Raw genomic sequence first — 13,559 nt, forward strand, 5'->3', positions numbered from 1 at the left:
GTTGACTGCCTCAGTATGTCCTTGTAATATGCACCCAGACCAGCCTGGTTTGACTGTCTCAGTATGTCCTTGTAATAAGCACCCAGACCAACCTGGGTTGACTGCCTCAGTATGTCCTTATAATACGCACCCAGACCAGCCTGGGTTGACTGTCTCAGTACATCCTTGTAAAACCCACCCAGACCAGCCTACCCACCCAGACCAACCTGGATTGACTGTCTCAGTATGTCCTTGTAATATCCACCCAGACCAACTTGGGTTGACTGTCTCAGTATGTCCTTGTAATACCCACCCCAACCAACCTGGGTTGACTGTCTCAGTATGTCCCTGCAATATATACCCAGACCAACCTGAGTAGACTGTCTCAGTATGTCCTTGTAATAAGCACCCAGACCTGTCTGGGTTGACTGTCTCAGGATGTCCTTATAATAAGCACCCAGACCAACCTGGGTTGACTGTCTCAGTACGTCCTTGTAAAACCCATCCAGACCAGCCTGGGTTTACTGTCTCGGTATGTCCTTGTAATACCCACCCAGACCAACCTGGGTTGACTGTCTCAGTATATGTCTTTGTAATACCTACCCAAACCAGCCTGGGTTGACTGCCTCAGTATGTCCTTATAATACGCACCCAGACCAGCCTGGGTTGACTGCCTCAGTATGTCCTTATAATACGCACCCAGACCAGCCTGGGTTGACTGTCTCAGCATGTCCTTGTAATACCCACCCAGACCAACCTGGGTTGACTGTCTCAGTATGTCCTTGTAATACCAACCCAGACCAACCTGGATTGACTGTCTCAGTATATGTCTTTGTAATACCTACCCAAACCAGCCTGGGTTGACTGTCTCAGCATGTCCTTGTAATACCTACCCAGACCAGCCTGGACTGACTGTCTCAGCATGTCCTTGTAATACCCACCCAAACCAGCCTGGGTTGACTGTCTCAGCATGTCCTTGTAATACCCACCCCAACCAACCTGGGTTGACTGCCTCAGTACGTCCTTGTAAAACCCGTCCAGACCAGCCTGGGTTTACTGTCTCGGTATGTCCTTGTAATACCCATCCAGACCAGCCTGGGTTGACTGCCTCAGTATGTCCTTATAATATGCACCCAGACCAGCATGGGTTGAATGTCTCAGTATGTCCTTGTAATAAGCACCCAGACCTGCCTGGGTTGACTGTCTCAGGATGTCACTGTAATACCCATCCAGACCAACCTGGGTTGACTGTCTCAGTACATCCTTGTAAAACCCACCCAGACCAGCCTGGGCTGACTGTCTCAGGATATCCTTGTAATACCCACCCAGACCAACCTGGAATGGCTGTCTCAGTATGTCCTTGTAATATCTACCCAGACCAGCCTGGGTTGACTGTCTCAGCATGTCTTTGTAATACCCACCCAGACCAGCCTGGGTTGACTGTCTCTGCATGTCCTTGTAATACCTACCCAGACCAGCATGGGTTGACTGTTTCAGCATGTCCTTGTAATACCCACCCAGACCAGCATGGGCTGACTGTCTCAGGATATCCTTGTAAAACCCACCCAGACCAGCCTGGGCAGACTGTCTCAGGATATCCTTGTAATACCTACCCAGACGAGCACGGGTTGACTGTCTCAGCATGTCCTTGTAATACCCACCCAGACCAGCATGGGTTGACTGTCTCAGCATGTCCTTGTAAAACCCACCCAGACCAGCCTGGGCTGACTGTCTCAGGATATCCTTGTAATACATACCCAGACCAACCTGGATTGACTGTCTCAGTATGTCCTTGTAATACCTACCCAGACCAGTATGGGTTGACTGTCTCAGCATGTCCTTGTAATACCCACCCAGACCAGCCTGGGCTGACTGTCTCAGGATATCCTTGTAATACCTACCCAGACGAGCATGGGTTGACTGTCTCAGCATGTCCTTGTAATACCCACCCAGACCAGCATGGGTTGACTGTCTCAGCATGTCCTTGTAAAACCCACCCAGACCAGCCTGGACTGACTGTCTCAGGATATCCTTGTAATACCCACCCAGACCAACCTGGATTGACTGTCTCAGTATGTCCTTGTAATACGTACCCAGACCAGCCTGGGTTGACTGTCTCAGCATGTCCTTGTAATACCCACCCAGACCAGCCTGCCTTGGCTGTCTCAGAATGTCCTTGTAATACCCACCCAGACTAGCCTGCCTTGGCTGTTTCAGTATGTCCTTGTTAAAGGTACTCAGTTCCCATTTTCTCAGCATCAAATAGTCAAACAAAATTGCTGAAAGTAGCAATAAAAACCATCCAACATGAATATCAAGAAAGTGTTGAATGGAGAACATTGTTTGCAACGCTGCATAAACATAATCACATTGATGTAGTAATTACATTTTTCATTTTTCATAATATTCTTCAAAAACTAAAATGACTCGTGGAGTGTAATTATTTGGAAAAGTTTTAAATAGCTGTTGAGATACAGTTTAATGTCTTATTAAGGTTGGCATGTTCACCTAGCTCAAGTACAAGTACTGCAGTGGTTATGAAGCTAATTAACTGCTGGAGATTTCTATGCTGTTTTACATTTATACTGAAGCAATTATGATGCTAATTAAGTATAATTTGAGATTTTTATGCCATTTTATATTTGTATTGTCCCAAATGCCTTGTTTTGTGTACATCTGAATTTGTAACCTGTGCATTTTACATGTGGAACTTCAATAGAATTGTTGACTCACTACTGATATAATACACAGCACTTCAATTAGCAGTTCTTAGCCTCTTTGGGCAGCAACCCAGATTAGGATTGTAGTCTTAGCCTTGTGACCTCTCACCTTCCACCCATTAAATGCTAAAAAACCACTTATGTAGGAAATTTGAAATCATTTAGGTTGATCTCGGTAACCCACTCAAAATAGCATGGCAACCTGAATTAGGGTCATGACCCTTGGGTTAAGAACCACTGACTTGAATAATAGCTATGAATGTTACCTCAAAGTGGCAATGAATTTCACATTAATTTTTTTATTGTCATTTACCAAGGAGAGTTTTTTAAAAACAATTATAGATCTAATGAAAATGACAATATGATACTATCCCAAATGAAAACACAATAATGAAAGAAAATAATATAAGCCACTGGGTGATGACACTTTTTTATACAAATCTGATAAGAATTATGGCTTTCTGAATATAATTAAGCTGAACCAAACCATCTCATTCATATTCATATCTATTACTCATTATCAAACCTGTCCAACATCTTGACGACATAAGGATATATTCCAAATTTAATTAAAATCTGATCATCAATACAACCTCCAGAGTGGTATCAAGCTGCCAGTGTGATGCATGATAACCAAAAGGGGTCCATGCCCCTTCATTAAAATGTGTGGATTGTCCTCGTTATTAAATCTATCCAAGATCTTGATAACATAAACTCATATTTCAGTTCGGACATGTGGCTGCCAGAAAGGTCACAATCCAAGATCTTATTGATATAAGCATACATTTCAAGTTTGATCAAAGCTAAATCTGAAATATGGCCTGCAATGGGGTGACAAGCTCAGCCAATGAGATACAAGACCACCTAAGATGCATAAATCTCACTCATTATTGATCTCATATGTGATCTTAATGACATAAGCAGAACAAAATTAGATCAGAAATATGATCTCATGAGGGGTAACAAGCTCAGCCTATCAGATGCAAGCTCAACTAATTATGCAAATGGACTTAACTCATTATCAAAATTGTCCATGATACTAATGAACTAATTATGCGTATGGACCTAACTCATTATCAAATTTGTCCAAGATACTAATGATATAGGCAGATATTCCAAGTTTCAATGTCGGATCAGAAATGTGGCTTCTAGAGTGGTAACAGTTTAACCAACCAAATAAAGATCACTTTATTAATATATACAGACTGCTATCAAACTCATCAGAGATTCTTATGATATAAACTCGTATTCCAAGTTTGAATGAAATCAGATCAGAAATATATGCTCCAGAGTGGTAACAATTAATTGTTGACAGACTGGTGATGGATGTTCACAGTGAATGCAGGGGAATACCATTAACTCACCTGAGCTCAAAATTGGTGTAGAAACCAAGGGCAAAATACACATAAAACACTAAACATTAGAATTTTTTTTCAGTTACACTTGTCAATCACAGGACTCAATTATTCAATCACATAACTCTGTGATTTATATACTGTATAAAAAAATAATTAAATGAACACAACTCTGCAAACGTTATATTCATATGTATAATGGCACAAATTTAAGATGTATACCCAGTACTGGTCAGTAACTGTAATGTACAATTCACTTTTGTAAAATCCCTTCACCAAGAAAATAATCCAGCATTTTGACAAAAAAGAATGATATAACAAACACTCTCTAATAAAAATGTTGTTAAATTTAAATGAAAATCAAATCATTAAGGTTCAGAATAAGGGTTGAAAAGATAGTATGTGATGTTTTCTTTCAACTAATCTGACTGGATAAAATTACATTATATCTTCTGCAAGGTCAGTGTGTGGTCCAAGCATAATTTTCATAGAGGTGGGGTTATTATTGCATGAAAATAATATTTTTGTAAATACTTGCCATAGTTTTGTAAAAGTAATGGTGTGTTTATCATCAAGATAGTGGATACTGATGGATAAATATGGTATGTTTGGTGGTAGGACATGTGAAAAAATATGGATACTAACTGATAATGACACCAGAATAACAGACAAAAATGTGGTGAAAAATGAAAAACAGCTTCAAAGACCTGCAGAAAATACTTAAATGCAATATGTTTATCATAATGAAAAGTTTTAATGCTTAAAAATATTTTTAAAAATGTCAATGCAGGTTTCTAATGCTACAATACGAGATTAATTGAATCCATCAGATGCATTGCAGTGGGATATTTAAGTCCCACTTAAGGGTAAGAGGATTATCATGTAGGATTATCCCACATGACTTTTTCACATCACAAATTGTATTACACATTTACTGGAATGAGTATACCTCTAGCTGTATTTATTCTGGTTTTAAATTCTTGTATATTACAGTGGTTAAATTACTAATTGGAACAAATGAGTATTACTAATAATGACTAATAATGAGTATTACTAATAATAAGAATGACCAATGATGGGAAATGTCAGATATATATTACTCCATGTAATAACATAAATCCAATAAATCCATTTTAAATCACACTGAGGTATAATGGTTGGAAAGACTCCTTATTAAGAACAATTTTATATATGTACACAAGACTATTTATTTCATCTGTAAGTGATAGGAATGGCCTTTCTACATCTTAACGCAGGATCTTAGTTATTTACTATTATCAACTTCATTCACATATTAAAAGCTTTAGACTTACGCCATTTTTTTCAGTTATTTTATTCATTTTCAGTTTTTGATATTTCATTCCACAGCTGTACTTGACACAGTTTGCATATAGCCAGTAAATCAGACGTCCTTGTTATTTTTGTTGTTGTGAGATTTTCAAGACAGTGTATAGATCAGGGGTCTCAAACTCAAACCACCCTGAGGGCCGCATGAGGGCATTTTCGATGGCCAATGGGCCACACCACCTTAGTTATTTCTCACGACACATTGTGACCCCAATCATTTTGCAGGCCAAAGAATATATCTTGGTGGGCTGCATGCAGCCTATGGGCTATGTGTTTGAGATCCCTGATGTTTAGCATAAATTTATATGAAATGATACAGTATTTCTCCATAATGCAGTGTTGAATTTAGAACTGCCTATGAGTAGGTCAAAAAGTGGACCATCTTTTGTTTAGCAGAGTAAAGATGGGTTAGCCTTTCTAGCAGATACCAAAGAAAAAGCAATATAATCAACATATCCATGCAAAAATAAAGATTTAGAAAGGCTGCTGAACAGAATAAATTAGTTCCATGCAGATGTGAAAAATAAAGATTTAGAAAGGCTGCTGAACAGAATAAATTAGTTCCATGCAGATGTGAAAAATAAAGATTTAGAAAGGCTGCTGAACAGAACAAATTAGTTCCATGCAGATGTGAAAAATAAAGATTTAGAAAGGCTGCTGAACAGAACAAATTAGTTCCATGCAGATGTGAAAAATAAAGATTTAGAAAGGCTGCTGAACAGAACAAATTAGTTCCATGCAGATGTGAAAAATAAAGATTTAGAAAGGCTGCTGAACAGAACAAATTAGTTCCATGCAGATGTGAAAAATAAAGATTTAGAAAGGCTGCTGAACAGAATAAATTAGTTCCATGCAGATGTGAAAAATAAAGATTTAGAAAGGCTGCTGAACAGAATAAATTAGTTCCATGCAGATGTGAAAAATAATGATTTAGAAAGGCTGCTGAACAGAACAAATTAGTTCCATGCAGATGTGAAAAATAAAGATTTAGAAAGGCTACTGAACAGAACAAATTAGTTCCATGCAACATGACAATTTTAATAACACCTTTTTTTTTCATTTACCCATTCCTGAGAAACACTGATATTCTTTTTAATGCTTGGTCAAAGAAACTAAATGAAACCTTTCATGACTGAAACTTCACTAAACTGGAATCCTCCTGAAATCCAAACATTTTCTGGTTGAGAATTTTTCTTCTTTAATTTAAAAAATAAATTCAGTAACTGAAATCCATCTATTTTGAAACCTGAAACAAATCTGTGGTCCCAGGATTCATTTTTACACTGAAATTAACCTCAACAAAACCAAAACTACCTCAAAACAATGGCAGAGAGCTGCCAGATCCCAGTTATGAGATTGGCTAATGGTCAGGAAATAGCCTACAGTCATGCTTTAAGAAAACAACAAAGAATGGCTCTCACACCGGCATTCATTACAGTGTAAACAAAAGGCTGATTAGAAACATTTACATCCAGCTGAATTTACAACTTTCAAAGTTAATTGCTTGTAATATCAGTCAGTATGCAAAGCAAGGGTGATTATGTTGATCTGCCAATCACCTATGTCCAATCATGCCTAATCCTCAATCAACTGGATTCTAAACTAAAAACATGACTTGTGCTGTAACAATTGACACTTTAGCTGACAAATGCCAACATAATACAAACATTTTCAACTCATATTTACTGGCTTGTCACATTCTGTATAATCATGTAATTTACATAAACGTAGAAATGTGTGAAACATTTACAGGATAATGTCAACATGGACATGATCATTATGTTAATTAAACATTAATTAGGCACTAATCAATATAAACATTATACATGTACTGCAGCTCAGGGGACATAACTGATCACATCTCATTTTATATGAAATCTGAGAACCCCATTAAACCAAAAACCTCTCCATCCAAAACTTTCAATTGGTTCCATGAAATTTCTGTCTTAGGAGGTTTCTAAGTACAAATAAATTTCAAATTACTGCTCGCTTACTAACTGCAAAATAGTGATCAATGAAGCAACTAGGTTGACACTTTACATTATAGTCCATCAATAATCTTTACTTATCACAATGCACAGCACATGATGAAGATCACAAGTCTGAAATATGACAGAGTTCGAACGATTAGCAACCAATAAAAGCAAACTACTGGAAATTGAAAAGTCTAGAGGATGATACCAATTATAAAAAATAAATAAAGCATAGGAAATTAAGTTTTGCAAAACTATGATTATTTTATGGAACAAATATCCCACAGGACTCAGATTTTGCACTGGCTTTTATAAACAGGAATTAATTATTCAAAATGCACTCCAGAAGCAATGCTGCCCATGTATATTATTAACATAACTGCAGATCCTGATTTGCTGTCACATAATGCACTGGCTGATCCAGCTCACACTGCTGACTTGAAATCATGTGCAGAACAACCAGCATAGACCCAGATCAGCTGTTCCATAATGCACCAGGAAGTTCTATCTTATACTATTGGATTAAAATCATTAGCATATATATATATATATACACCTCTCCCTTGACAACTCACGCACAATGGGGTCCACAAACACTGACCACACTATAAGCGAGGGTGCAAGTTATCAAAGTACCTCCAAATAATGAAAAAATCAGCTTAAACATCGAGAAAAACGTGAGGGAGGAAGTTAGAGGACCAGGCTGTTTAATGACTGAATCCTCGTTTTACAATAATAATTGTTAATAACATGCTTTTTCTAATGAAGTTGTTCATTATTCTGTATAAATAACATTTATTTTCAAAATGTCCAATATGTGAAAGATCATTCCAACTGGTTTGAACAACCATTACATTTATGCGAAAAAAATCTGTGTATAATTTCACTGCTTTCTGTTTTGTTGTTAAGTCTGGTTCCTGGAGTGGTATTTAATTATATCCTCCCAAATCAGGAGTCTGTTAGCAGGGAACTAGACAAACTGTTGATACACCACCAAACAAGATTCCTTTTTTTTTATAAAAACGACATCATTTATTTTGTGAGACAATCGTCTACATCTAAACTCAATTTTTGATTTCTTTAGTTAGTACAATATTGATGTTGTGATTTCATTAAAAGCAATAGTGAAACTTCCTATCATCCCTGAGAATGTCTCTAAATGCCACTTCAAGAATTCTCTGAAACTCACTTGCCCACAAAATTCTCTATCTGTGAAACCAAGCTCATTATTTTACAAAGTATTCCTTTAGCTTGGTTGCCTTGTTATCTTTGATCGCAGTTATGAATGAGTTGGTTAATTTAAGGTAGCTTAATTATGTTACATACACAATAATATTTTTAACAGTGTTCAATTGATCCATGAAGTGAGTTCACTCAACATATGACTGGGGCCTGCTAGATTTTAAATTATAGGATTTGCATGCCTTTTTAACTTTTCTTTTAATCCACCTCTTTTATTTGATTCAAAAGACATAATTAATATGATAATACAAAGTAGGCCAGCTTTAAATTCAGTGCAACACTACAAGAAATACTTTGGTAAGTCAGCTATTAAAACACGGTCGGCACTTAATTAGGTTCTCAAAGAAACATTTGCAGACATAGCTGTTATGGTAGATTTACACATTTTATATTAAAATATACATTGCATTTATGATGATTACACTTAAGTGAAACTAAAAGATAGAATTAAAACACAAATTTCACTTAACAAAAATTATTTAATTGGTATTTAATTATTAATGTACAGCCTACACTAGGCATAAGTGACATTTTCATTGATCAAAATTTCCTCGAATATTTTTAATTACGGTGTACTAAGAGTGTCGTTTTGAAAAAGAAAATGTAACCACTTATACGACTTCTTATTAAGAGCTGATAATTTCAAAATGTCGATTAAAATTTTGAGGTCCTATCTACCATTTGCAACTATAAAATGAGCGATATGTAAAGTTTTCAGTTACCAATTTTGACTGTGATTTTCTTCAAGTTTTAAGAAATAGGGATCATTTTTTTTGTATTTTCTGGTTTGAAAAAATGGGATCCATGCCTGACCCTGCATTATAAGGGAGTTTGCAAGTTATCAGGGCGCAAGTTATCGAGGGAGTGGTGTGTGTGTATATATATATATATATATATATATATAGAGAGAGAGAGAGAGAGAGAGAGAGAGAGAGAGAGAGAAAGAGAGAGAGAGAGAGAGATCTGCCATCACATAATGCACTGGCAGATGTAGCTTATACTGCTGGCTTGAATACAGAGAAAAAAGAAACATATAGACCCTGATCTGCCACCGCATTATTCAATGATAGATTTGTGTATATGCTGTTTGCAGCTGGATTGATATAAAGCACAGATAACTATAGTGATTCAAACAAATACACTTTGTAAGAAAAGTAGATATTACTTGTGACAATTACCATATTTATCCAATGATAAATCCATGACGGCTGATAATCCCACCCCTAACTTTCTGAAAATTCAGCAAAACATTTACCTATGATATATTCTGCTGGCAATAACCCCATACCCTTCCTTAAGGAAATTTTCTAAGGCTAGCTTACCGGGCTTATCATGGGAGAAATACTGTAATTTAGCTTTTCTAACTCAATTAGCATACATTTTAATGGTCCCCTACTTGTACATAATTTATCATAGTAAAAGTTCTAAGTTTGGAGATCTTTGAAAAAAATGTAAGATGAATAATACAAATGATATTAAAATAAATCAATGATATTTGTTTGTGCAAGATTATTCATAATTTCATTATATGATTCGCAAATTAAGTTTATGATATTCATAAGGGAAATTGAATTTCCATTATGAATTGTGGCAAGAGTTTAAGATGACACTGAGTATAAACATGTTTTCGGTCAAACTTCAATAAATCAAATATCAATGACTAATGGTTGGCATCACTTGAATAAATTATACAGTCTTCATACAAATCTTTCCTTTGCCAGTGATGTCAAAAATTCAGAAGAAAAATTTAAACTCAGATATAAAAGGTTGAAATCTGCAGCACTTTGTACTATTTAAGTTTGAATGTGTTTACTCTAACATTCAAACTTTATACATGTATGTATTTTTATAACTCTAGTTGTATAAGACATTGAATAATATGATACAGTTAGAGCTTGCTTCACAGTACCAGAGTTAATTCAGAGTGGTTTTTAACAGTAACAGAAACCAAGAAACCACCAAGCAAGGACAAATCTCTAGTTTTAACTAAAAATTACAACACTGAAAATCTAACCTTGGACCTACTAACTGCAGTGCTACTGCTCTACCACATCATCACCCTCTTGTCACCATTGGACAACCAGACTGAAAATTACATATGTTGGAAAAACATTCAAAATACACAAGTGGTAAAACTGCCACTTAACTCATTCGGCCCCAATCCCGTCTGTAGGCGTGATGAGGTTGTATCCTATTTCCGAGCTCTGCAGCATCAAGGTCATTTAAGATACACCAAAGTATGTGGTATTACAAAAAAGCAGACAGATATAGCTCTACAATGATACCAAATAATCTGGAAGTACTAGTTGTACTACAAAACACAGAGGGAAAAACTTAATTTTTTGGACCCGCTTCTTTTTCACCCAAAATTCGTGCGTGGTTGGAATGCGATTTGGTGTCAGGATTTCAGACCTTTTGGCTTCAGATCTAAGGCAGACCAGTCTGAACTGCACACACACACAGGTGAACCTTTGCAAAAACTAGGATAATGTTGGCATTTGGAATAAAGAGAGATCTCCATACAAAAATGATGGGTCCATTAAAAAAATATATAAAAATGAAACAAAAAACTTCAACTTTTACCCTTCTGCTCATGCGCAAGCAAAATAACCAATGGAAAACGATGTTTCTAATCCAACTAGGCATTAGTCTCATGGAAAATCTGTTGAAAGCCAATGTATTACGATGTATTCAGAAATAGCCCCCAAAATGTCTTTACTACTCGCATTTCAGGTGAAAACGACAAAAACCTCCAGGGCCGAATGAGTTAATGAATGGCAAACTTAGATGTCTGCAATTGAATTGTTGAAAAATATGTAACTACTGGCAATTATTCCATCACTGTCACAGTCAACAGAATTAAAACATTATACATATATTTATATTTTTAAATGCATCTCAGGAAATTTATATAAATAAATACTTTGCACAATTTTGTTATTTTCGTCCTAAAATTGCTGCTATTCTTCTCCTGTTTTGTGCTAAAGTATTTGTTGCTTTTGGTTTTCCCACCTCTTGTGGTCCACCCATATCCTTTGGGAATGTTAAATTATTGTTCTTCGTAACAGTATATTCTTTTTGTGGCGCTGAGAAAGCTTTATTTCGTGATCCTGAACTCGTGTTGGGTCGTGGAGACTGTGACGAGCTTGGGACAGAACTACTACGATGCAAAATTTCTTCTTTAGCGACTGATTTTGCTCCACTTTCTCTCAGCTCTGGAAGATGTTTATTGTTGTTTGGTAACCGAGCTGGGCTAAGGGTTCTGGGAGATCTAGTTCCCCCTGATGGTTTCTTCACAGAATATCCTCCTAAAATACATAGCACAATATATTTAAAGGATTGTCCATGTTACCATTATCTGTTTTATTATACATATATTTTTCAGAATTTTAGCATTATTACATTTTATACTTTACAATGATTAGGAAGTGTCTTTCCTTCCAAAGATTGTATTCATTTCATTGTTACATTTTTAGAACATTTACCATAGGAATTATATGTCCATTATTGTGCTGAGTACTGTAAACTCTACTACATACACTGTACATGGTTGTCAAATAACAGCTTTGCTGTACTTCATTTTTACACTTAATATCTGAAAGGGTTATCTTTGTAATGTTTTTATGCAATTCATTTAAAAAAAATTCAAATAATTACCTTTAGTTGACACCTTATAGCAACTAATGTCATGAGGTGCCATAAAAGTATACTACCAACCTCAATACCTACATACACCCACACATGCATATATACATACTAAAATAGAATTTCTCAAATGAAGAATGATTTTTTGTCACCAAGTAAAACTGTAATAAGGAGACAAATATACTGCAAACTGTAGTATTGTGGTGTTTTTCTTCTACATCCACATAATACAGTAATTTACTGTATGTGAAGTTAAACTTAATATGTCAGAGAGTCATTCCAATACACATGTCAGAGAATCATTCCAATACACATCAGAGAGTCATTCCAATACATGTGTCAGTCATTCCAATACATGTGTCAGAGAGTCATTCCAATGCATGTGTCAGAGTCATTCCATGACAAATGTCAGATAATCATTCCAATACATGTATCAGAGTCATTCCAATACACATGTCAGAGTCATTCCAATACATGTGTCAGAGAGTCATTCCAATATGTGTCAGAGAGTCATTCCAATACACATGTCAGAGAGTCATTCCAACATGCAAGTGACAGTCATTCCAATACACATCTATTATTCCAATATATATGTCAGAAAGTCATTCCATTCCGATACACCAGTCAGATAGTCATTCCAATACACATGTCAAAGTCATTCCAATACATATCAGAGAGTCATTCCAATACATGTGTCAGAGTCATTCCAATACATGTGTCAGAGAGTCATTCCAATACACGTCAGAGAGTCATTCCAATACATGTGTCAGAGAGTCATTCCAATACATGTGTCAGAGTCATTCCAATATACATGTCACAGTCAATTCAATACATGTGTCAGTCATTCCAATACATGTATCAGAGTCATTCCAATACACATGTTAGAGAGTCATTCCAATACATGTGTCAGAGTCATTTCAATACACATGTCAGAGTCATTCCAATACATGTGTCAGAGAATCATTCCAATATGTGTGTCAGAGAGTCATTCCAATACATGTGTCAGAGAGTCATTCCAATATAAATGTCAGAGTCATTCCAATACATGTGGCAGAGTCATTCCAGTACATGTATCAGAGAGTCATTCCAATACACATGTTAAAGAGTCATTCCAATACATGTGTCAGAGTCATTTCAATACACATGTCAGAGTCATTCCAATGCATGTGTCAGAGAGTCATTCCAATATGTGTGTCAGGAAGTCATTCCAATACACATGTCAGAGAGTCATTCCAACATGCAAGTGACAGAGTCATTCCAATACACATCAATCATTCCAATACATATGTCAGAAAGTC

General features: G+C 36.1%; 1 protein-coding gene across 1 annotated transcript in view; it reads right to left on the reverse strand.

The window, feature by feature from the left end:
• Positions 1-9,579: 9,579 nt before the first annotated feature.
• LOC149781833 (uncharacterized) overlaps positions 9,580-13,559 on the reverse strand; it is a 50,780-nt gene continuing 46,800 nt past the window's right edge. The window contains exon 18 of the mRNA XM_089934793.1: positions 9,580-11,924. Coding sequence (XP_089790919.1) covers positions 11,554-11,924 — 371 coding nt within the window. The 3' untranslated portion in view covers positions 9,580-11,553. The remainder of the gene's footprint in view (positions 11,925-13,559) is intronic.

This window comes from Sinohyriopsis cumingii, chromosome 15 (assembly GCF_028554795.1).
Source record: "Sinohyriopsis cumingii isolate HCF-2022 chromosome 15, ASM2855479v2, whole genome shotgun sequence".
NCBI classification, from domain to species: domain Eukaryota; kingdom Metazoa; phylum Mollusca; class Bivalvia; order Unionida; family Unionidae; genus Sinohyriopsis; species Sinohyriopsis cumingii.